Here is a 24572-nt window from a genome sequence, read left to right as displayed (position 1 = left end):
AACATGGCCGCCCCCCCGCCTTCCCTCAGGTTCGGCACCGCCCCTCAGCTTTGCCCGCCGGCTCTTCCCGCCCGGCGCAGCCGCGGAGCAGCCGCCCGGGCGCGGAGCGGGCGGGAAGGACGTTGGGGCGTTGTTGACGGTGCTGGCGGGGGGGGATGGCGCTGTCGCAGCAGTGCGAGGCCGCCTTCGGTACCGCGGACCTGTACGGCGTGCTGGGCGTGCGGCGCGGCGCGTCCGAGCAGGACATCCGCCGCGGCTACCACCGCGCCTCGCTGCGCTTACACCCCGACCGCGTCCCGGCCGAGCAGAAGGAGGAGGCCACCCGCCGCTTCCAGGTGAGCAGAGACCGAGGGAGAAAGGGAGGGAGGCAAGAAGAGACAGGGAGGGAGGGCAGCGGTGGCGGCCACGAATGACACCGACCCACCACTCCAAAAGGGGCTGGGCCCCTGACCGGCTGTCCCCCAAGTGGCTGAACCCCGGGCAAGCGACCCTGAGTGCCCACCCCGCTGTTCGACCCTGACCCTGAGTGCCCACCCCGCTGTCCGACCCTGACCCTGAGTGCCCACCCCGCTGTCCAACCCTGACCCTGAGTGCCCACCCCAGTGCTCCCTGGGTGACTGACACCCAAGTGACCGCTCCCTGAGTGACCTCCCGGCCGCTGCTGCGTCCCGCAGATCCTGGGCAAGGTGTACGCCGTGCTGAGCGATGAGAAGCAGCGCGCAGTGTACGATGAGACGGGCATGGTGGATGAGGAAGCCGAGGCGCTGCAGGACGGGCGGGACTGGCTTGAGTATTGGCATCTGCTGTTCAAGGTGAGAGCGGGACGGGGCTGGGAGACACCTCCCCTTTTTGTTTTTATGTGTTTTCTCTTAAATCCTCCTGGTGGGTGAGTCCTGTAAGTCACAAAGCATCACCTCTTTGCTCCAGGTCACCGTGAAAGACATCGAAGAGTTCAAGAGTAGCTACAAAAACTCGGAGGAAGAGCTGGCTGATGTGAAGGCAGCGTACTTGAATTTCAAGGGCGACATGGATCGGATCATGGAGTCTGTGCTGTGCGTGGACTACACAGATGAGCCCAGGATACGGGAGATGATCGAGCAAGCCATCGACTCCGGGGAGGTGCCATCCTACAAGGCTTTTGTAAAGGAGTCAAAGCAGAAGATGACGTCCAGAAGAAAGCGGGTAGGTTGCAGCAATTAATTACCAGAACTTTTTCCCTTGGCAGAAATAAGTAACTCTGTTCCCAAGATGTTTGTCACAGGATTGCTGGGTTACACACCTTACTGTTCACATCTGGTCACCCGTGGTCATCACCCCCCCCCAATCCAAATCATTGTGAAAGGCTTTTCTACTTCTTTATTTCCTTATTATACACAATGGCTTATTACAGTTTAGTGTGTCCCTGCGTTTATCTACAAAGCTGGGAGTTGCTGGAGTTAACAAAAACCAGCAAGTGGTGAAAACACATTTTGTTGGCTCTGGCCTAAATGGACTCCTGTATGTTTTCGGACACTTTGTAGAATGCTATATGCAAATCACAGTAACCTTTAAATTATTGTAGTATCTACCAAAAACAAACAAACAAAAAAAAAAAAAAAAGGTTGTGGGAAAAGGGGTGGGGACAAACATCACATGCAACACTGTGAAAGAGCAGAAAAACTTCCTGCTCTGCTAAATTCTGTAACCAGAATGGGCTTGTCTTGCTGGTTCCTTATTTGTGCCAAACTTGGAAACCCTTTGCACTCCCCTGATGCCTAAAAAGCATTTGGTAATCTGTAAGACATGGTCAGATAACATGCAAAATACTTCTTTAAAAAAACTTATTTGCTCTTTTAGGCAGAAAAAGAAGCTAAAGAGGCAAAAAAGACCATAGATGAGCTGGGCCTTAGTGAAGAAAATGACTTGCAAGCAGTGATTAAAGTAAGGCTTCTTCTGTTTCTTGCAGATGATTTTGTTACTGGCTTATAATTGTGTTTTCCCTGAGCATCTTTGATTTTGGATCCTTGCATATCTTCTGAATTCCTGAGGTTAAAACCTGGCCTTAATAATAACTATGTGCTTTAATTTAATTAGATTCGGAGTACAGTATGGATTTTATTACCTGTGTCTATTTAAAAATTTACAAGAGTTAAATATTTGGATTACTTATGGAATAACTTCTAGTTTTGGGTGGTTTCACAGGGAGTTTTAATGATGATATTAAATTTCCTGTAGTTTATCTTTAATGTGTTTGATGTAGTCCAGGATTTTGTGTAGCTATCAGACTTCAGTGGGATAAGCTGTTTGGGAAGTTCCAAAAGGTTTGAGTCTGGTTGGTTTTCTTTTCCCCCTGCCCAGCGCCGAAGCAAAGATCGAGAAAAGGAAATGGATAACTTCTTAACCCAGCTGGAAGCAAAGTATGGCAGCACTGCTAAGAAAGGAGGAAAGAAGACCTCAGGCAAGAAAAGAAAGGCAGAAGGAACAGCGTAGACTGAAATACCAGGTTTCACTTTGTGTAGAAAAGTGGATTTGGGAGAATTTTGGGTGTTTTCTGGGCCCCTGTTTCAGACTGTGTGCATTGACTGGCTGTAAGTGAGGAGGCATGACATGGAATCCATGCTGAACAAGGAAGACAAGGCATTCCTGTTGTCCCCAACCCTTTGGGTGCTCTACAGTTGAGATCCATGTGTGCTACTCACACATTTCTTCTGTAACAAACCTGTTATTTTTAAAAGTCTTTGCACATCAGCTCAACAGGTCTTTTTCAGATATTCCAGTAGTTTTTATAAAGATAGTTTGGAAAATTGCTGATTTAATAAACAAGAAGGTGGCGTTTTTTTTCAGAGTTTTACTTTCTCAGTTCTCTGTATGTTTTCTAAATAAGTTATTTAAAACAAGCCAATTGTGTTGATTCTTCTGATTTCAATGAAATAAATCCTGCACATTTCCAAGGAGGATCATTTTTCAAAGGTGTAGGAGTCTCGAGGTGAACACTTTGGGAGTGGAAGGCTCTCACAGCTTCAACAGCAGTTCCCGGGGGAAAGCCAGAGGAACATCGTCTCTCTGTTCCCTTTTACTTGTCTGCTCTGAAAAATAACCCTGATTCTGAGAAAATAGAGCATATCATTGTGGTTTATAACGCAGGGCTTGAAGGTTGCTTTTATTACACAAAATAAATAACAGTCCAGGAGCAGTCCCTGGTGTCAGCCATCTGTACAAAAACCAAAAATTGGCCTTAGGAGGTGACTGCATTTGTTAAACCCACTGACTCCTCTAGGCTGTCAAACACTACAATCATGTTTACAAAGTCTATTCAAGTTTATTTGTCTGCTTTTGTAACTCCTGTGCTACTGAAAACTCACTTGGTCCCTGAGGAATGGCACAGATACAAATGAGATGCTTATCTGCACTTTGCCTGTCATAACTGACACACTGTAGTGTTCCAGAAGAGAAATTGTATTTTGAAGTGGTTTAGTGAGTAGAGGTCTCTGGTGTGCATCAGCTTCTCTCTTTGAAAACTTAAAATTGAGCTCAGAGCTGCATTTTAATTTATTTTATATATATATATATATATATATATTTTTTTTTTAATTTAAACTTCTGGAAATGCAAAGGCAGGTTAACCCAGTTATATTTGCACAGTTCTCTGTTTTTGATTAAAGCATATTTGGATCAACTGGACTTGGGAGCTTCAGTATAGATGAAAAATTACTAGCTGGTCTGGAGTGGGGAAATAGGGGAGCCATGCCGTACAGAATACTAACAAGTTTTTTTTCTAATTTGAACTATTATTTGAAGAAGAATAAGAAAATACAGGAAAATGGTGCTCTTTAATTGGACTAGAAAGGAACAACTTTTTGTGGAGAGTCCTAACTCTGTTTAAATATAGCCAGTGGTTACCTCAGCTTGTTTTTACATTTCAGTCTGGCACTTACTGTTTGGGAGTAAGACCTTAAGCTAATCACTTATTTTGAGAAGCCTGTACTTCATGGCTTTGTCTTATCTGGAGCCACAAGGCCAACTCCAGCAAATGCCTCTGCTAGGTCTGTCACACAGGGCACACAGCTCCTGAAAGCTCCACTGCATCAGTGGCTTCTGGAGCTCTACCTTGGAGTGAAGAAATCTTGTGTAATTATAGGTATTTTTACAAAGGGACACTGAGCTGTTCTGTGAAATTACTATAAAATGTCTCACCAGGAAGATTTGATTTTGAGTACTGTCTGAAACTACTTGTAGTAAGAAGTTTCTTTTTGCCTGTTCAACCTCCTTCAGTCACTGAGGAACAGGTAAAAGGTTTTTTTGTAACTCAGGAAGAGGCAGTGGTGTGCTGCCCTTGGAGCTGCCAGGTCCCCTGCTCTGCTGCCTTGGTTCTACACACCTCTGTTCATACCTGCTGCAGCTACTACAGCATTCATCACTTGCCTGAGTGCTTGCTTTTGCTAGTACAATATTGCTTCAAACATATTGAAATATATAAATACACTTTTTTAAAAAATGTAAATCACTACGGCTGTGGAAGGCCAGGTTAACCTTCCTAAGGGAAAAAATTAGCAGGTCCTGCAGTGCCTGTAAGGACATGAACCTGTCACCAGCCTCATGGAAAAGAGCACAAGCACAGACTGAGAGTGTTTGCTGGGATTCCTAGCAGTTGGGCTTCACTGGAATGTATTCACCCTTCCTCTGGAGCATCACTTTCTCTACTGGTAGGAAATGGAATGTTTAAGTGCACCCCTTCTAATCTTTGGCAGCTGCTGCTTAGATTTATATAAAAATAACTGTCTGTAAGGAAGGGTGTTTGAAAACTCTGTGTAAACAACGTTGACCTTGCTGGGAAAGAGAAGTGGTTCATGACTCTCTGGAGAGGGATGGATGGGTGGATGCTTCTCCATGGCACATCAGTGCCTCTGTTTGCTCTTTGTGCCTGATCCACTTCGGCCGTGGGCTTTCACAGAACCACGCGATGGAAGACCTGACAGACAAGAGATCACGGACAGCCTCAAGACTTTGGGAAGGAATTACAGCTAAGTATCAAATACATCTCCTCTAGCCTAAAACTAAAACCTCTTTTTAGTCTAACACATGGCTATCAACTGCATTATTTATAACTTCCAAAAAGGGCAAAGCTTGTGCTTGCTGAGTTGCTGCATTGCAGGGAGCGACTGCATTCCTTGATATTTCACTAAGTATTCATGTCTACAAAGCTTTTCTGCTAATTTAAATTGGTTTTGTCAATATAGCAGTCATAAAACTCATCTTGCTTTTTTTTTGGTGGGGGTAGGGCAGATATTTATTTAATTTCAGTAGGAACCACTCCTTGCTTGTTTAAAAACAAGTTACTTCACTATTAGTGCCTTTTTTAATCTCAAGTTACTATTTCTGTTTAAAGTGAGAACTGCTTTGAAAATTTGGACACTGAGAGGCACTGGGCTGGTGACATTAAGCTTCTTTACTTGATTTAAATATTTGGTGGTAATAAAAACAAAACAAACTCCAACAAAATGCATTCAGCTACACTCTGGAGTAGAGTAGGACAGAGCAAGGATAAAATCTGTATAATGGCAAATTAAAGACATGGATGGAACTTTGAAAAAGAGAAAATTACCTTTCGGAATGTACCCCTGTAGGAAATGCATCCCTGTCCCATCTTCTTTGTTTGATCTTAGTAAACCCTGTGAGTGATGGGCATACCTGAACTCGTGGATCCTCTCCTTGTCCAGGATTGATTACTGTAATCAGTAACAGTGCAAGAACGGCGGCGCTGGGAATGGGGCTGGAAAAACAGCTCAAGTTATTTCTGTTTGCGTGAAAAGAAATCAGCAATACAACTCAAATCTACTTAAACACGTGTATTTGGTAATGAGTTAGATGTTGTGAAGGTCTAAGGAGAGTTTTAAAGAAGGGTCAAATGAACTTTAGGAGTAGAAAACACACTTTTCTAACATTAATTTAAAATTATCACTGGGCCAGTTAGAGGCAGTCTTTCCATTTCAGGGTATTGCACTGTTCCAAAGCAGATTTTATAACTGCTGAGTCCAGGATGTTGAAATTATACACAGAAACCAGTCAAGCAGCTATTTAAAAGGTGTGCTCAAATTACAGCTGTCAAAGCTTAGATAAAAACACATTGTTAGATACAAGAAGGTACCAGTAGAGTAGGAGTTCCAATAAATTAAACTGAGAGTACTTGATACTGAAACAGACTGGACACGAATTGATGTTCATTCTCAAAGCACCCTTTTCAGTAATTAAGGATGATCTGGTGTAATTAGCCATGCTTTACCGAGGATGTGCTGGTTGTGTTAGGCCTGGAGTAGGGATCAGGTAAGGACAGCTGCTCCTGGAGCTGCTGGTGAGTGTCTTGTGTCGTGACACTGTGAGCACGGCTGGAGTTCCCTCGAGGTTTCTGCAAGGAGAGTAACAGAGTTACAGCTTTTTCTTAGTGCAGCAGTTCATTGGAAATAATTAACCCAGGAATTAAAGCTAATTTTCAAAATTAATCATTTTATACCTAGTTATGAGGAGGGAAACATTCAATTGGCATTAGAACTAAGCAGGTAAGCATGGGTGATGCTGTTACTCAAAACTGATACAACATTTTTCTATTTGATCATCTATTTGACCTTCTGTCACAAAACAACAAATAAACTGGAACTCTTGGGCTGGGTAATTTGACCAGCAGTGATAACAACTTTAGATTACTCAGTAATAAAATGAGATTCTTGTGCCTGTTACCGTTTGCCTGTGGGGTCCTGTGGTGCTCCCACGCTCTGCCCCAGTGCTGGTGGCAATGGGTGGCAGGGGGTGATTTCTGTTCAGCAGCAGTGGGGAGGGTGAGGTCAGCTGCTCCTGTGCAGTCAGGCTGGAATGCACCAGTAAGAACAGAAAAAACATACAGTTAATGTGTTTGGCAGGTGGAAAGGTGTAATGTTGCCAGTTTCTTTGGCCTTCTGGAGTTGACTGTTCTGTAACAATAACTTGGAAAAGCTTCAAACCATTTATAAAAGACTTTCCTAAGTGCTCTCTACTTGCATTTTAAAATACGTTTTGTCCTGGATTGTCAAGGAAATTCCAATTGGACTGCTGCCAATACCCTGACCCACAGGGTGTCAGGTTCTGTTTTGACTCTGTCAGTGTTGTTTTGGTTTACTGCATTGTTTATTTTATCTTTTTATTTTCTGTTATTTCCTGCCCCCATATTTTTTACCTGAGAGCCCCTTAATTTAAAATTTATAGCAATTCAGGGGGGGAGGTTACATTTTCCATTTCAGGGAGGCTCCTGCCTTCCATAGCAGACACCTGTCTTTCCAAACCTAGACACATTTTAATAAAGCAAAGATGTCAGTATTTCTTACATTAACTGAAGCCTGAGGAAAGGGAACAGAAACACAAAATACTGGAAGGAGAAACACCAGTATGAAGAGACAAGGAATAAGTCTCTCAACAGTATGTGACAAGAAGGCAACAGACTTGATGATAAACAACAAAACTAGAAGTAAGCTACATCAATTTAGAACATGTGAAATAGACAGGTCTATAAATCCTGCATTGTTTCCTGATACCCTGTGGTCCCTGTAAATGACTCCATTCAGTCAGGTCACTGTGCAAAATAAAAGAAAGATATTCTAGATGTGATTGAGGGCTCACTAAGAGCCCTTTGGTCAGTCAGATAACCTATTTGAACATCTTTATAGTCCACTCTGGGCTAGGATAACAACATGCAGTATGACCTCCAAAAACTGCAGAATTTTAAATTTATCTTGAAAATGGGCTGCAGGAAGAGACAGCCATGTCAAGGAGGAGATGGTGGTGTTCACTTTGCTTGCAGAGGACAGACTGAGCTCTATTGCTCACCTGCAAAACCACCTGAACACGGGAATGTGTGTGATTCACTGAATCACAGGGGGCAGCACAATGAACATCAGCTTTAAGAACTCAGCCCTCTCAGGGGAGTTGTGCTTTAAGGGGCAGCTCCTCTCCCTCCCCAGGGCTGCTCTCTGACCCTGGTGCTGCTTTGGGGACCTACAGGCGCCTGCAGACGTCGTCCCCGGAGCGTGGGGTCCCGATGGGATGCAGGGTCCGTGGGGGGGCGTTCCTCCTCCTGGTGCAGCGGGACAGGGAGGAGGTGCTGAGCTCCAGGGGACGGTTTGGCCACGCCCGGGTAGAGAAGAGGGAGCTCGAACCTGGCCGTTTGTCATCCAGGTCCCTAACAACAACAGCAACAAAATTACAAGACCAAAAGAGAGATGGTCAGCATGACAACTGCTGTTAGCAAAGTGCTCACCTACAGGTGACTTTAATCATAAAATATGTGGGTAGAAATTATGTGTGCTGATTTTTAATGTAACTTGTGATAATCAGAGACATAGCTCTCCCAGGATTTTCCTGAGCAGCTGTGAGAAAGCTCCGAGAAAAGAATGAGAAACAATTCTTATCTTCACTTGCTGCACCTGTTGTTGTGCATGTGTGGAATGTGTTATGCAGATTTGTTTACCAAAGGGTGGTTTCTTAATTGAACACCAGTGATGGTGTTTGGGTTCACTGATCAATTAGATCTGTCTGTATTGGACTGTCTGAAAAGGATGATCAGTTTCTTAGTTATATAGTATAATATGGTATGGTATAATAAAGCAATTAATCAGCCTTCTACAATCATAAAGTCAATACTCCTTATTCCCCAATCAGGGGCTCACTACTATGACAGGAACTCTATCAATTTTCATAGAGGACAAATAAACAAATAACCAAGCAGGAAAATAACTAATAACTAATAACTGCTTTCTCCAGTGGAGGAATTTATCTTACAAGGTTTTGGGTCGAATCCCTCTCACTGTGAGAATGCTCTACTTTATTTACTACAGGTGATCTGTAGTTCTTACAGTGTTTTCTCCACGACAGGCAGGTTCCTTTGGTGTAACTGGATCCCATGGATCACCATCAAGCCATTCAGGTTACACTGAGAACTACTACTTGACCCTTGAGAGAGACTTACCTGAAATTAAAACAAAATAAGTAAGTTACTGTTTGGCAGACACACACACAAATATTTATAGACTTTGTATATCACTTTGGAGAAAACTCATTAATTTCTTCCATGACATCCAGATAAACACTCAGTTATATTATTTCCCCAGCTAAGGGATCTTAGCATTTATTTTTTTTAGAATGATAGTGCTTAGAAAATGTCCTAAGACTTGGGATTTTGCAACTGAGCAGCTCCTTTCCTGATCTTCCAACAATGACTATAATCAGAAGCTTTATGAAAATAATTTTCAGTGTATATTGACATTTTATGTCAAGAACAGATCTGCAAAGTCCTTTTCTGAGATGCAGACTGATCTGAAAAAAACCATCATATTCCACCCACCATAAAAAGAGCAAATAGAAAATAGCAGAGCTTTAATCCCATACATACTTGAGGTGTTTTTCTCCTCTTTTTGCTTTTGCGGCCACCTCTGGGTTTTGGGCACTACACACACAATAAGGGAACACAAGGGAGAGGCAGGGGGAAGAAATAAAGGAGAAAAATAAAAAGAAATAAGAAGGAAAGAGCTGAATTAAAATGGAATAAACAGGTAACACTTTGGTGCTCACCACTCTAGATGCAAATCATCTAAAGTAGATTATACAGTTAGATCAGTGTCTGAGGAAAAAAAATGGTTTAGAACTGCAGAGATTTCTCCCTTCTTGCTGGGTGAATTAACTATTAATCTGAGAATGGGATCCCACACACACACTCCTCAATCTCACCACTTAATTGAAACATTAAATTGTGAAAGAACTACATCCTGAACCAACAGCCACCACATGGCTGTCACACACAGATATAAAATACTGTTTCAAGGAGGAAAGTAGGAACTAAAACTTCCAGCTGAGTTAACAACAGGATTAAAGTGTCAGAAAGGACAGCCAGCACTCACACAAAGTCCAAACCAATTATTTACCTAAACAGAACCACTCTGCTGAGGTAACACTGTGATTCATCCCCACACAAAACAACAGCTGGTAAAAAATCCTTACCAGATTTGATGCCACCGAGGGCATCTTTGTGTGTGGCACCCGAGGTAACAGTGCTGGCAGAGGATCCAACTGCAAAGGGCTTCTGGCATCTGCTCGGAGCGTTTCCACTGTTATATTTTTCTCATCATCTGTGCAAAGCAACAGAATTCCTGTCAATATTGGCATTGCCAGTCATGGACAGTGCTATGAATCAAATTTTTTTTAGAGACAGTCCCCTTGGATGATAAGCTCTGCTAAGTTTTTTGAAGATGTGTTTCACACTGTTAGCAGAATAACCTTTTTAATCCCACTGAAGAGACCATTCTCAAATATATCACTTTGCAAAAGTAGCTGAAATCCCCTTTTGAGCCTTCACCTTAACTGTGAATCCTTACCAGAGGCTGACCCTTCCCAGTGCCTGCAGATCAATTCTTCCATGCAGACCAGGACTTCGCTCCACACATCATCAAACACAAAGGTGAGCACAGAATCCTTCATGCAGGAGTAGGGAGAGACAGGAGGAAACCCCAATTTCCGTCCAGAGGACAGTCCCATGTTCCTCTCGTGCAACTCCTCCTCCCTGTAAAAATGGAAGTATTACCTGCACCAGAAACACATTGTGCCCTATACTTATTTTCAGTTTTCCCACTGACCTCAGTGAGAAATGACTGGCCCACCCTGGTCATCCCTAACAGAATTATTCTAAATCATACTCCATGAACAACAATTTACCCATGAGATCAAATTCACAGAAAAAAAAAAAGAATTATTTGTTACAGTGATATTTCTTCATCACATTGTTAGGCTTCCTATCTAATGACAGGACAGAATCCTGAAGACAAGAGAGTGATATTTTTAGCTGCAGCGATGTCTCTCTAGTCTGGTAAAAGCAAGAAACATAACAATTTTAATTTAATGGTCCATGTAGATAAACGCCTTTAATTATTAAAACCAATTAAGTAGTCAGGAACTGACAGCACCCTCCAGAGTCCTTACCCAGGCCATATGTTCATACTGAAGGGCTGAATAATGTAAAGGGGTAAAAAGATAAAAATAGTGTTAATTGTTTCTTGACAAGCATAAAATCCACTCTAGTTCTTAAAAATACCACTGAAAAAAAATCCAAAAAGGTACAATTCCACCCAAAACAGAAGCAGCGCACTGCTGCTGCATAACTAACAGCAGTGAATTTGACACAGTGTAAAAAAAAAAAAAAAGGTGTTTAAACATGTATTATTAAATACTCAGGCTCTTAGTTAGGATGGAATGAATTATTCAAACCAAGCACCAAAATGGACAGTGTGAAAAATGATCAAAAAATTCCTAAACATAATTTAGTGAAAGAAATTGCCCTAGGAAATAGGTTGGGAAAATTCCCAGTGCCCAGGCAAACTCAGGCCTTTGAAAGCTCTCTAGAGAAAAAATAAATAAATTCATAGAGTATGTGTATCTTAACTGCAGGAGCCCCATGACAGTATTTTAATCTTCAATACCTACACATCTCTGTGGTCAAATGCCAAGTATTCCTCCACGATGCCTTCGGAGAGAATGACTTCCTCTTCCCCTTCACCCCTCTCTGAGGAACACAAGGTGGGAGGCTTGGAAGGGTCGGCCTTTTTGTGAGCAGGAGCAACAAAAAGAGGCACCTTCTTGCCCAAAACACTAAGTCTGGACAGTTTTCAGAAAGCAGAAAGAAAGATAAATTGTTATTCCTCCTCAAATAACTGAGAGACCAGCATGGTTGTTAAGGGCAATAAGTAAAGGCCAAAAAATTATTCATTAGAGTAACAACTTCTGGTTTGGATACCTTTTAATTCTTGCTAAGGAACCTGAAATTTCAGAGAAAAAATATCCAAAACTGATTAGAAAGCATTCTGAGCATTAAATAATAAAAGCAGCACTAACAGTGCTTTGTACTTTTTAAAGCCTAGGCGAATCCAACAGATGATTAATAATAAAACCAGCTACAGTACACATGTATTCTCGAGAAATCAGCAGCAGCAAAGATATTTCTATTTACTGGCCAGTTCACTGTGGTCAGCAAAAGCACAGCTATGTGTTCTTGCTATTCTAAGTGTACTAAATTCAGATAAGAAGGAAAAAAGGAAATTCAGTTAAAAAGGAAAAAAAAAAAGAATGTGCTGTGTTCAAAGCTCTGCCCAACAGGAAGGCTGCACACTCTTAAGAAGCAGAGAAAAAACCTCCCTTCCCACCCTGGCATGATCCAGGCTCACTGCTGGTACTTACTCATCAGAATCCTTCTCCTGTGGTGAACTTACATCCGAGGGAGCCAAACTGCCCGAGGGGGAACTGGAGTACCATCCATACCCTTCATCTGTGGGGGCCACCACCTGCTTCCCCACCACCCTGCCACAGCAAAAGCAAAGGAGAAACACAGCAGAAAACCTTGGCAGTGCAGTCATTGAAGGGTGTAAGAACAGCAGCAAATCCTAAAAGTTCTCCTGGGAGGCTGTACAGTTTTCCTGGTCATACTTTCAGTTTTCTAAGAGAATTCTGCTCTGGTAATGCCAAGTCAGTCACAGATGGCAACAAGCCTCTGTCAAGGAACCACGTGTGAGGTAAGAGGATGTTTATTAATGACAGGCAGGCACATCACCAGAGTGATCTTTTTATCTCTAGCCACTGCATAACTGCATAAACCCACCCTGCCCCCTGTTTTAAAAGCAACTGTGTGCCTGGTAGGGAAGGCAGCAGCACCTGCCCATTAATAAAATACCTGAGATGAGGAAAGCTGGAGGACCACTGGTGGCATTCTTCCCTCAGTCCCTCAACATGAACGGTCTCTTTCTGCTCATACAGAAGCTCATCAATTTGTCTGAACATCTGCTGAACTTGTTGTGTGGCAGCTTTGTCAAATTCCTGGAGAGGAAAGAAAATACCTTGTGAATAGCATTTGCAGGGGTTTTTTAATTGATCTTTTAAAATATATTGGAAGACACAACTGTTTAGAGTTTAGCATGACTGCAGAAAAACATTTTAACTTTAAATTATTTCTCCTAGAGATGATGCAGCCTGTTCTTAAGATGGATGGCAGCCACATAAAAAGATTATAATAACACAGCAGAAAAAAACTATTAAAACATTTTGAAATATCCATATTATTATATTAAGCTGCAAGACTTAAAGGAATCAGAACAGGAAGGATAAAATTCAGTGGTATTTTAATGCAATGGAGGATTTGTTGCTGCCCAGTGTCCACAAACAGCAGGAACACAAAAAGCAATGCAGGCTGGTGGGAAGCACTGAACCTGAGGGATGGTTAAGGCCCTTTGTTACATGTAGACAGAAAATGGGGTCAGTTCTGGGATCATTTAAATATAAACAGCTCCATCTCAGCTCCCAGAAGGCAACAACACACTAGGCTTTGGTGGAAGGAGACAAATCAAACATTTCTAAATGAAAAAACTGTTTTAGGAGCTTCCCATATTTTGAGAAACATGCAAGAATGCAGAAGTTTGATCAACTCACACCAAGTATCTGAAGGTCATCCAGCCATGGCTGGGGTTCCACAATAGCAGCAATTTATAGATACACTCATGCACTAAATGATTTGCATTTCCAAATTTTTTAGTGGAAATGCAGAATATTAACAGAATAGTATGACCCTAATGTGTTTTGAACAGAAAGATGGAAAGTAGTAGAAAAAATATTCTTTCTCTAATCAGTACCATGATTTTTTGACAGATCCAATCACTTTTGTTCTGAGATATCTTTGCAGTGGTATTTCAAGTGTATTTCTGTACTCGATTTGGCTTGGATGATTATGTTCTACTCACGTCATAGCCCCAGGAGAAGACTGAGCTGTCTTCTGTGGAGGTGTCAGCACAACCCTGACTCGCAGTCCCTGCATCCCCATGATCATCCGATCCCTTACGGATTCCCGACTCCCTGAAATGCACGCGTCGAGCCGAAAACAAAAACAAAGAGAAAGCAAAACAGCCCACGATAAACAACGACAGATCGAGTGTGTCAGCACACAAAGCTTGGCTGTACGAGAACAGCTGGATCAGATGTGTCAGGACAAGTACCTGGAGGTCTGGGCTCGCTTTTCAGCCGTGGGTGAGGCTGAGCACACCTGAGCCCCCGGCTCTGGCGGTGGGTGATGCCTCAGGGCATGTCTCGGGAGTCCTTGTCTGAAAAAACAGAAGTGCAACTTGGCATAACTAACAAGAATAAACATTTACGGAGTTCCCTATAAGTTTTACAGGTTTTTCTTTCCTGCTTCTCAAGGACTGTGCACACATTTATTACTATGACAAAGCTAATTCTTGTCGCCAAAACTCTAGGTTTAAGGTATCAAAAATAATTCTAGGATAAATATGGACTTTAAGGTCTTGGCTTCAAAATCAGTTAAACGTAAGATGCTGTGAATTGGGCTACAGCTCCCTAAAAGCAGAGACAACGCCATTACTCCTGTCGATTAACTACATTGAATTAAATGAAATAGAAAAAGACTGAACTAGCCGAGTAAGCCAGAACTGACCCAACTCTTGGGCAAGGGGATAAAAGCCAGTTACAGGGATTTAATCGCGCTCTGTCACACCGTTGTCCGGCCGGGACCGGTGCTCAGGAATCCCGGGAATGCCGGGAACCATCACCCGTCGGGGACAGGGGGTGACCGGGCCGTCACGGGGCCCTGCTTGGTGCTGGGGCCAGCGCGAGCGGCAGGCCCGGGAGCGGGGCCGGGGATCGCGACCGGGACCGGGATGGGGCTCGGGGCCGCGCCGGGCACCGGGGGAGCGGCGGCCACTCACGGCTGCACCGGTTTCCTCGCGTATCGCGATATCATCCTCAGCGCCGCCGCCCCGCCGCCGCCATCGCGCCGCTCCTCCCCGGGGGCGGAGCGCTTTGTGCCCCGGCGCGATGGAGGCGCTGCGGCGGCCGGCGCTGCCCGAGGACGCGGTGCGGTACCGCTTGTTCGCGGCGGCGGCGGCGGGCCCGGACGGCGAGGCGCTGCTGCGGCGCTGCGCTGAGCTGGCCCTGGTGCGCTTCGCCCCGCTCCTGGCCTCGTACGTGTGGCAGCGGCAGCCGTTCCGCCTGCGCTACGTGCCGCGCCGCGGTGAGCCGGGAGCGGGCCGGGAGGCACCGGCGGGAGGAGCGTCCGAAGCGGGGGGACTGTGAGGGGCAGCTGGCGGCCGGGAACCGGGAGCGTCTGAGGGGGACCCGGAGGCCGGGAACCGAGGGCGTTTGAGGAGAGAACGGGGGGGGGGGGGGGGGGGGGCGGTGTGAGGGGAACCCGGCGGCCGGAATCGAGGAGCGTCTGAGGGGAAACCGGGGAGGGGAGCGTTTGAAGAGGATCAGGCGGCAGGGACCCGGGAGCGTGTGAGGGGAAACCAGGGGTGCTGTGAGGGGAGCCCGGCGGCCGAGAACCGGGATGTATTGAGGAGAGTCCGGCGGCCGGGAACCGGCAGCGTGTGAGGGGGCACTGGGCCGTGTGAGAAAGACCCCGTGGCCGGGAACCGAGGGCGTGTGAGGGCGAACCGGGGGCGGGGGTGTAAAGGGAACCCGGCGGCCAGAAACCAGGAGCGTGTGATGGGGGAACCGGGATCGTTTGAGGAGGAATCCGGCGGCCGGGAGCTGAGAGAGTGTGAGGGGGATCTGGCGGGCTCGGACCGGCAGCGTGTGAGGGGCACCCGGCGGCTTCCCCGACTCTCGGTGTCACAGCACGGGTTAACCCAGTCAGGCATCTGGTGCCACCTCCCTGCTGCAGCCGGGCCATCCCCGAGCACAGGGCACAAGATTCTGTCAGCAGGGTCTGGGATATCCCCAGTGAGGGAGACTTCGCAGCCTATGTGGACAATCTGTTCCTGGGCATGGCGTTGCTGAGCCGCCTCTCCTCTCTCTGCCCCGTGCAGGCGGGACCCCGGCGCACTTGGGCGGCACCACGGTGTTCGGGGATAACGTGGAGGATGAGTGGTTCATTGTGTACCTGCTGCGGGAGATCACCAGGGAGTTCCCGGGGCTGGCAGCCAGGTGAGGCGGGTGCTGCTGAGCTGCTTTTGTGGGAGGGCTGCCAAGGGGCAGTGCCTGTGCTCTGAGGGTCCTGTCTTACTATTGCCCATCCTTGGAGGTGTTTCCCCATCCCGTACACGTTGGAAGTGTCCAAGGGCAGGTTGGATGGGGCTTGGAGCAGCCTGGGCTAGTGGAGGTGTGCCTGCCTGTGGCAAGGGTGTTGGAAAGAGGTGTTGATCTTTAAGGTCTCTTCTAACCTAAGCCTTTCTATGGGTTTATGAATATTAAAAAAAAAAAAAAAAAAAAAAAAAACAGCAGACATGGATTGAGAAGTGTGTTGTTGTGCTCTGCCATGCTTTTCCTGCTAAATTTCCAATTTCTCCTTGGTCAGTATTGATGACAACGATGGAGAGTTTCTCTTGATAGAAGCAGCTGATTTTCTCCCAAAGTGGCTGAATCCTGAGAACAGTGAAAACAGGGTGAGTAAAACTTGTGTACAGTTGGCAAGGGGGACCTAGTGGCCTTTTCTGTAGCAGCTGGAGTTTTCTCTTGCACTTCTAGCCAAGTGGTCTGACTGCCTCTGAAAATCCAGAGTGCTTTCTGTCCCTTGCTGTTGCTTCCTTCAGGAGCACTCATGTATCTAGATGAGTTTTCTAGCTCTGCTAGAACCACTGGGTCTTTTTGGGTTTTTTTTTTTACTATATTGTGGAGTGTTTAGGCCAGAGGATTTGCTGCCCTCTGAGTAGGGAATGCTCAGGGCTGGAGTGTTGCTGTCTCTGTAAGGACACAGGCTTTGTCTGGTACAGGTGAAATGATGAGCAGACACCTTCACCTGGATATGGATGGTTGCTAATGGCAGTGGATTAAAATGGAGATCATTAATTTGGTCATTAGCAAAAAATTGTTTCATCATTTTTCCCCACTCCAAGATTTATAAAAGGACTGGAACACAACACCAAACTTGATTGCAAGTGTGTACCTGGAGCGTCAGGCTCATATTTTCCTTTTGTTTGAGGGAACAGACAGAGTGAGGGAGTTGGGAACATTGCATTCAGGACTTTTCTTAGAATCAGGAACCAGCAGAGGTCGCACGTGGCACCTGAAATAATGCTTTTAATGCCTGTGATGCTCTGAAGCAGTTAGGTTATGCTGGTTCTCCTGAAGCACTTCTCTAGTTGAAGAGAAACGTGGTATTATTGTTGTTAAGGAAACAAGATGTATTTGACAAAACTTGTTGCAGTTAAAATAGGGATTTTTCCTGGTTGGATCGTGGTCTCTGGCATCTCAAATAACTTTTTTAGAAAAGCTGTGCTGCTTCCTGCATTGATTCTTTATTTGTCCTTTAGATTCTCAGTGTTCAAACAGATGCATTTGTATATGCAATGAATTTTTCCATGTCTCTGTGTGTGACTGCTCTTCCCCTGTGTGATGAGAGCATTCCTGCCTGCCAGGTGTTCTTTTACAAAGGAGAGCTGCACATCATTCCACCCTTGGAGCCTTTGGAGGAGGGCTGGGCCCTCTCTGCTCCCTGTCCCACGGTGCCACAGGCGCTGGCTCTGTTAACCACCCGCGCCGAGGAGTTCCTGGCTGCAGAGCCCATCAGAGCTGCGCTGAATAAACGCATCCATGGGTACGTGGGGCTGCATTTCGGTCCTCTGCAGCTGTGGGGTTTGGTTCTGTGCTCCCTGGGCTTTAAACGTTTCTCCAGCAGATGGAATAAAGTTGGTTCCTTTTCAGAAACCAGCAGCTGGAGGTTTTTCTGTGGCACTCTTGGAAAGAGGGGGATCAGTGTCCTGTAGGCTGTGGTCTGGGGATCTGAAACTGGTTCACTGCTGTAATTCCACCCCTGACAATGACAAGAGTTACTCTTCCTTCACACCTTCCTTAGACTGAAAAATCTGAATGTTTTGTGATCTTTTAGGTGCCCTGTGCACAAGAAAAAAGAGGATTTGATCTAAAATGTAGAACCAGCAGAATTGTCAGAGCTTCAGCTTATCACAGCTGTGTTGAGCCCTGTGCATTATTTTTTGCAAGGATTTGACAGCAAGTATGGCAAAGAATACTGCATAGCTGAATATGTTGGTTAAGTCCTCAGGGGCTCCTCTTACCCATGTGGGAGATTCAATTTTATGAGCCGTGTACATTTATATAAGTATGTATTATAGGAACTGACATTCTAGGCATTGGATTGGACAAGTTTTAACTCCAGAGTAATTTTCTGACCCATGATCCAGGTCAATATTAAGAGAAAGGGGCCTCATGATAAAGAAGGAGTGGTTAACTTGCAGTGCCCTCCCTATGCTCTGTTGCCGTTCAGGTATCCCGAGAAGATCCAGGCCTCGCTGCACCGAGCCCGCTGCTTCCTGCCGGCCGGGATCGCGGCCGTGCTGAGGCTACGCCCCTCCCTGGTGGCTGCGGCAGTCCAGGCCTTCTACCTGCGGGATCCGAGCGATCTGGGGGCCTGCCGGCGCCCTTTCAGAACCTTCCCTGCCGAGCAGCGAGTGATGGTCCTGGTAAGTGCTCTCTCTCAGAGCCTCTGATGGCCGTGGTAAGTGCTCTCCTAAAGCCTTGTCACTTAATTCCCTTCTGTCACTGACAAGGGTTCTGTGGCCAGTGGTATAAACACGGAGATTTAACTTAAAATTACAAGTTATAGGGATGAATTTCCAGGTCATTACATTAATAGCTGCTCTAGAACATGTGGCTGGACTTTCAGGGGAGTGAACATAAGAGAGTTGTTTCTGAAATCAGAGATTGTGATAACAGCTCGTCTGCTGAAGTGCCTGCTGAGTAAATTGATCTCCTTGTGTGATCAGAGCAGTTTGACAGCCCTGCCAGCAAACAGGAGCAGTTACTCCTAACCAGTGGTTCACTCCCAGGCTTTTCACCTTCTCAGCTGTGCTCTCACAGCTCTGTGAAAGCTTTAATGAAGTGGTTTTTTAATAACACTCAGTCCTAGCACTGTGGTATCTGATGTATTTTGTTACAGAGTTCTACCACTAGACTCCTGAAAAGAAGCATTGGAGTCAAATTTTGGACTTGTTAACAGTTGCAAAAACTTTTAATCCAATTTCATTTTAATTGAAAATACATTTGTTAACCTGAATACAAAATACTAAGGGTTTTTACTAATGTATTTAGACTGACAAAAGTTTGTATTTACTGGGGTATTTCAATTTGGGACAAACTTTCTAAAGCCTTAAAAGCAATTTATCAGAGAAATCTTTCTAAGATACATTTTGAATGCAGTCTCAGGTACTGCCTGTAATATGGGTGCCTCCAAACCCACTCTGGTGAGCCTGGAGGGAGTTTGATGCCTGTCCCCAGCGCAGTCCTGCTGCAGGGAGTGTTTGTTTCTGCTCTGGCTGTTTCAGGTGACTTTCACTCGGTGTTTATATGCACAGCTGGTGCAGCAGCAGTTTGTTCCAGACAGACGCAGTGGATACACCCTGCCCGCCCCATCTCATCCTCAGTACAGAGCCTACGAGCTGGGCATGAAGCTGGTAATGATTTTTGGTGCATTTTGGGCTTGGTTCATGCATGTCCAGGGAATAAGTCCTTGTCAGGAAGTTCCCTCCTTGTCCAGAAAAATGTGAGCAAAGCCTGTCACACCTTGAGAACCTCTTGTTGTTTCATCTTTTATCTGCAGGCTCATGGCTTTGAAATTCTGTGCTCCAAGAGCAGTAAAGCAGCTCCTGATGCCAAGAGAAAGGTGTTAAGTGGTCCTCTGTGGGAGAGATTCCTCAGGAGCTTGAAAGAGAAGGATTATTTCAAGGTGAAGCAGCGTGTCTGTGTCTTTTGAACATTCCAGAGAACATACATTTTAACCCTTGAGCTTGTGTTAGGAGCTTGAGTCCTTATCTCTGTGTCAAATGAATTCATGTGTTTAAAGGGGACATGTGCAGGTTGTTCCACTTTGAAAGTAATTTGTTTTGGAAGTTAAAAAGGAAAAAGCAAGATTTGGGGATTGATTCATTCATCCAAAGAAAGGGGAGAAATACACTTCTCCCCATAAAACCACCATGTGTGATTGTGTGAGGTGTAACTGATTTCACTGGTTTGCATTTCATTTCCACCCCTCTAGAATTAAATGTTCTTCAAGATCCATGCATAACACCACAGGCCTATCTGGGCCCATGCAAGTGTAATTTTTATGTGTGTGTGGTTTTTGTGACTTCTGGGGGTTTTGGTGAGGTTCTGTGGGTTTTTTTTAATAGATGCCTTTGACTACTTCTTTGAAGTTAAAAAACTGGACATAAATTGAGTACTTATTTGAAGGTTATAAAATTGGAGAACTTTATTGAAATTATTAGGTTAATATACTTTAATATACTTTGCATACAGGAATGCCCCTTTGCTGTATTGAGTTTCAAGTGTACATGGCCAAGAGGTTTCAGTTGTTTTGGTTCTCTCAGCATTTCTATGTGACAAACAGTCATCCTTAGGAAGCCTGACTGTGAAGAGGAAGGGGAAGGAGAATTGTTTGGGTTCATGCCTGTGACTTGCATTAAATAGGGAGAAATGGAAGGATCTGCCAAGTACCTGGAACTGTTGCACATGGCTGAAGATCACTTCCAGCAATCTGTTGCTGTGCCAGAAAGGTGAGAGCTACTTGAAATTCATGAGTGTCATATACCCTACAAATCCTTTAAGTGACCTTTGAAATCCTTGTTACAAACACCTGAACCCTTTTCTCCACTGCACATTTGACATGGGAGCTGTGGCCAGGACATACAAGTACTAATTCCTCTGGAATACTCCACTGGGAGAAGTTCTGGCTTGAGTAACTCTTTTATCTTGGTTTTGTGAAATGCTGAGCTCTCCCAAGTGGATTCCAAGTGGTGACTGCAAAGAAGTTTTTGCTTGGTTGACTGTAGAAAGTGTAGAAAAGTTTCATTGAAGAGCAGTCCCAGTGAATAATGAATACAGGGTAATCTGTCTCCTTTGCTCAAGGAGCTGGCTGTGGATTTCTCTGGATGATCAAATCCAAAAAATAAATCCCTGCAAAAATATCTGAGGCTTTGCCAGCTCATAATATCTGGACTGTTAGTTTTTTTAATTTCCAATCTGTGCTGTTTGTGATTAGGTAATCTTAATATTTTCCAAGGCAAAATAAATGTAAAGAAAAAGAGCCATGACCAATGGGCTTTGGAGCCATCAGCTGGGAATTGCAGGGACTGACCGTGTCCTTTTTGCCCAATGCTCTGTGTAGTACTCTGGTACTTCCCCTAGATTCATTTCCCTTTTTTCCTTCTGTGTTTGCACAGAAGGAAAAAAGAAGAATTCAAGTGAAAACCTGAATGTAGAGCATGTGATCCCATTGAATCTATTTCAGTAAATTGATTTATTTTCTTCTAGCTCTGACGAAGTGAGCCCAGGTGATGAAATCCTGACACTTCTACAGACAACACCCATTGATCTGAAGGAATTGGAGAGAGAAGCTGCTTGTCTTCCTGCAGAGGATGGTGAGATGGATGGGGGGAATTATTCCTGTTACAGATGATTATTTTTGGAGGGAGAGGGGGAATGCTGACAGCTGTGAAGGGAGAGCCAGTCCAGCCATCCTTAAGACTAAACACTGGATTGGCTCTCCCAATTTAGAGTAAGCCTTTCTTCCTCCACTTAGTGGCCAAAGGCTTTTGAGTGACTAGAATGGTCTCTCTTGGTTTGAGCTCTGCAAAGCAGAGTTTTTAAGTAGTGAAATGAAATCTCCACTCGGTTCTTCTCAGCCTCTCTCTGCCTTTTGCTGTGTGTGACCCAGGATCAGCACAAAAACTGAACTGCAGACCTGAGCTGCAGGATGGTTGCAGTCCTGTCAGTCAGCTGGTTTGGGCCTGTGGGCCAGCAGGCTTGTGCAGAGTTACAGATCTGTCCTGTGTTCTTTCAGATGACAGCTGGCTGGATATTACACCAGGTGCTCTGGATCAGATGCTGAAGGAGACAAGAAATGAGTCCCTTCCTTGCACAAATGAGGAAGAGGAAAAATATGACTTGGAAACAGTTGCTGAGAGCATGAAGGCTTTTGTGTCCAAAGTCTCCACACATGAAGGAGCAGAAATGCCATGGTAGTAGCACTTGGAGTTTGGGTCTGGTGTAGAATATTGCACTCTGCTGCAGCCCTGTGGTTGATTTGTGATGTAGAGAATCAGAGTTTGAAGGTGCTGTGCTGAGCAGGGGCCTGAAGCAAAGCCAGAGCAGTGAACATGTAGTTGCTTTAAATCAGCTTGGTACCACTCTGGCACTGGTGCAGGTTCAAGTGCTGCAAGCTGAGCTGCCCTCTGTCACTCAGTTGGATTTTGTGCCTTCACAATTTTTTTCTTTTATGCCAAGAATTCTTCCACTCACTCTTTCATGTCTAATGCATACAAGCTTCAAACTTCTGAGGACTTTTAAATTCAAATGTCCCAACTTTGGTCCTGGCTTGAGAGAAATCAATATGGCTTGTGCCTGTGTCAGGCTTATGGAAGTATAAAAGCTTTATTTCTTTTAAAATATTTTATATTTCAGGTCATCTGATGAATCCCATGTTACCTTTGATGTGGATTCTTTTACAAAAGCACTGGACAGAATTTTAGGTGAGATTGCTTCTTTATTTGAAACAAATCCTAGCACCGATTTCTTTGCTGTTGTACTGACACAAAATCATGTCCAGGGGCAGACTCAGAGGAGCTGGATTCTGATGATCTGGATGAAGAGGAGGAATTTGGTTTCTCAGATGAGGATGATGAAGACCTGGATGATGGGAATGAAAGGCAGGAGCAGAAGGTGTCTCCTGAGGAGCTCGTGGGCAGTCTCAAGGCGTACATGAAGGAGATGGACCGTGAGCTGGCACAGACCAATGTTGGGAAAAGTTTCACCAGCCACCAGAGAGCAGTGAGTGTGCCTTGAGCTCTGATTTGCAGTAGTAATTTCCAAACAGGAAATTTTGAGTGAGGATCAGAACCTTCCCACATGCAAGCAAAGTGTGCTGGACCTGCACCATCATAAATTTTTTTCAAACTAAAGCTTACCTAAGCTTGGAATTTGCCCATCTTTTCCAAGGCTTACTTCCATTTCCCTGTTTTTTGTAGTAGGGCAAGCAGCTGCAGCTTCACCTGTGAGTTCCTGTAGTAGTTTTCTCCCATAGGAAGCTGAGCCAGGACTCAGCAACACTTTGTGTCCTTCTCTTGGAATTTAACCTGGGTAATGGACAATGGTGATTTTCAGCTGGCATGAGCATTTGGTGTCTGAATTCCTGTCTGTCCAGACTCAGGAGTGTACTGGACTTTGTTGGCTGCAGAATTGTTATTTCTTTTCTCCTGTGGTTTGCCCCTTTTTTTTTTCCCTTAAATCTGCTCATGCAATTTGCTGAACCTTTCTCTTTGTACTCACTGCAGGCAAGTTCTGTTGGAGCAGCCCCATGTGAGAGTGCTGGCCCTGATTCTGGAGCTGAGGCTGCTGAGCTGGCACCCCTGAATGTGGACATGAACCTGGTGGCAAACCTGCTGGAGTCCTACAGTGCCCAGGCTGGCCTGGCGGGACCCACCTCAAACATTTTACAGAGCCTGGGGGTGGATTTACCTGAGAGCACAGAGCTCTCTGGCAGCTGAGCAAGGCAGGGAGAGGCTTTGGACAGGACATGGCTGGTGGGGAGATGGAGCACAGACAGACGAGCAGGATGTGGAAGAAGAGGCCTAAGGTTTTAATTTGAGCATTCTGTTCATTATGTGTCACTTCAGCAGAGTGAATTTACCTGCAAAAGCTTCTGTTTGGACACTGGCTTGGGTGGAAATGTGATTTTCCCAGTGCTAACACAATTTCAGAAAACTGAAAAATGATGTTGAATGAATGACTGACATGAGGTTTTCTTTTATTACAAAATCTCTCTTCCATTTTTCCAATCAGTGATCCAATTTGCCACATGTCTAAAATGTCCTTTTACCCATTGCTGAGTGGGTTCAATATCTGGGGAGCAGTTCTTGTTATGAAAATGCTGCTGCCTTCAGGGGGAGCTGGGGAAATACCACATTGCAGGAAGAGTAATTGGATCAAATGTGTAAATATTGGCCAGAAGTATTTTTTAAATTTATTCCAATAAAAACAGAAATAAAACTTGATTACTGATTTTTTTAAGGTATCCAGCACTTGCTCTGTGCAGTATCAGTTCTTGGAGTGAAAGTATTTTTGTAATTGTTCATTTTCTGAATGAATTCCATTATTGTTGAATGTTGGTATCATGCCAGCAGTAGCTGTATGTTAGCCCAGGCTGAGCAGTTTGGGGTTTTTTCAGTGAAAATGTGGCTGGAAGGCATGCAGCATGTTGCTTTCATGTGGAATGAAAAATCTATTTCAAATATGACAACTTTAGTTTCAACAAGATAAATTTGAAGTAAAATACATAGAAATTCTTGATACACAGACATCAGCAATGCAGTCCAATGCCAGATCCAAATCAGCTTCTTAATTTCTCTTTATTTCTTTTCCATTCAGCAATTAATCAGTTGTCCTCCACTGATGTTGAGTAATTTACTTGGCAGTAGTTCAGGGAGAGCACTGGCAGGTTGGACAGGGATTAGAGATGGACAGCAAGAGCTGGGCAGTGTGAAGAAGGTTCTGCTGAATTTCAAGGAATTTGGATTGCTGAG

The 24572-nt window shown here is 44.8% G+C and overlaps 3 protein-coding genes across 4 annotated transcripts; 2 read left to right on the top strand and 1 right to left on the bottom strand.

Annotated features, from left to right (window-relative positions):
• The first annotated feature begins 86 nt into the window (after window positions 1-86).
• On the top strand, window positions 87-2824 carry DNAJC9 (DnaJ heat shock protein family (Hsp40) member C9). The gene is made up of 5 exons (XM_030241322.2): window positions 87-335; window positions 675-812; window positions 928-1182; window positions 1837-1920; window positions 2338-2824. The coding sequence occupies exons 1-5, from the start codon at window positions 156-158 to the stop codon at window positions 2467-2469; spliced, it is 789 nt and encodes a 262-aa protein (XP_030097182.2). The 5' UTR covers window positions 87-155; the 3' UTR covers window positions 2470-2824.
• On the bottom strand, window positions 2556-14846 carry FAM149B1 (family with sequence similarity 149 member B1). 2 transcript variants are annotated; one of them, XM_009087582.4, is made up of 15 exons: window positions 14751-14846; window positions 14025-14129; window positions 13773-13884; window positions 12713-12855; window positions 12223-12342; window positions 11473-11643; window positions 10371-10555; window positions 9997-10124; window positions 9392-9445; window positions 8856-8968; window positions 8003-8182; window positions 6712-6838; window positions 6260-6382; window positions 5668-5749; window positions 2556-4948 (listed from the first exon to the last, which is right to left on the bottom strand). In XM_009087582.4, the coding sequence occupies exons 1-15, from the start codon at window positions 14783-14785 to the stop codon at window positions 4875-4877; spliced, it is 1752 nt and encodes a 583-aa protein (XP_009085830.3). In that variant the 5' UTR covers window positions 14786-14846; the 3' UTR covers window positions 2556-4874. The 2 variants fall into 2 exon arrangements, with proteins under 2 accessions (XP_009085830.3, XP_018766678.3); XM_018911133.3 differs by lacking the exon at window positions 9392-9445 and having other exon boundaries at window positions 14751-14821.
• Window positions 14847-24044, top strand: ECD (ecdysoneless cell cycle regulator). The gene is made up of 13 exons (XM_050976514.1): window positions 14847-15055; window positions 15852-15969; window positions 16340-16427; window positions 17400-17578; window positions 18266-18461; window positions 19323-19451; window positions 19598-19723; window positions 20464-20549; window positions 21307-21413; window positions 21836-22013; window positions 22456-22523; window positions 22601-22821; window positions 23325-24044. Exons 1-13 carry the CDS (start codon window positions 14860-14862, stop codon window positions 23535-23537), a joined length of 1905 nt encoding a protein of 634 aa, XP_050832471.1. The 5' UTR covers window positions 14847-14859; the 3' UTR covers window positions 23538-24044.
• The last annotated feature ends 528 nt before the right edge of the window (window positions 24045-24572 follow it).

Source organism: Serinus canaria, chromosome 6, assembly GCF_022539315.1.
Source record: "Serinus canaria isolate serCan28SL12 chromosome 6, serCan2020, whole genome shotgun sequence".
Lineage (NCBI taxonomy): Eukaryota > Metazoa > Chordata > Aves > Passeriformes > Fringillidae > Serinus > Serinus canaria.
Note: the sequence above shows the minus strand (reverse complement) of the source record. Positions and strands in the feature narration are given on the sequence as shown.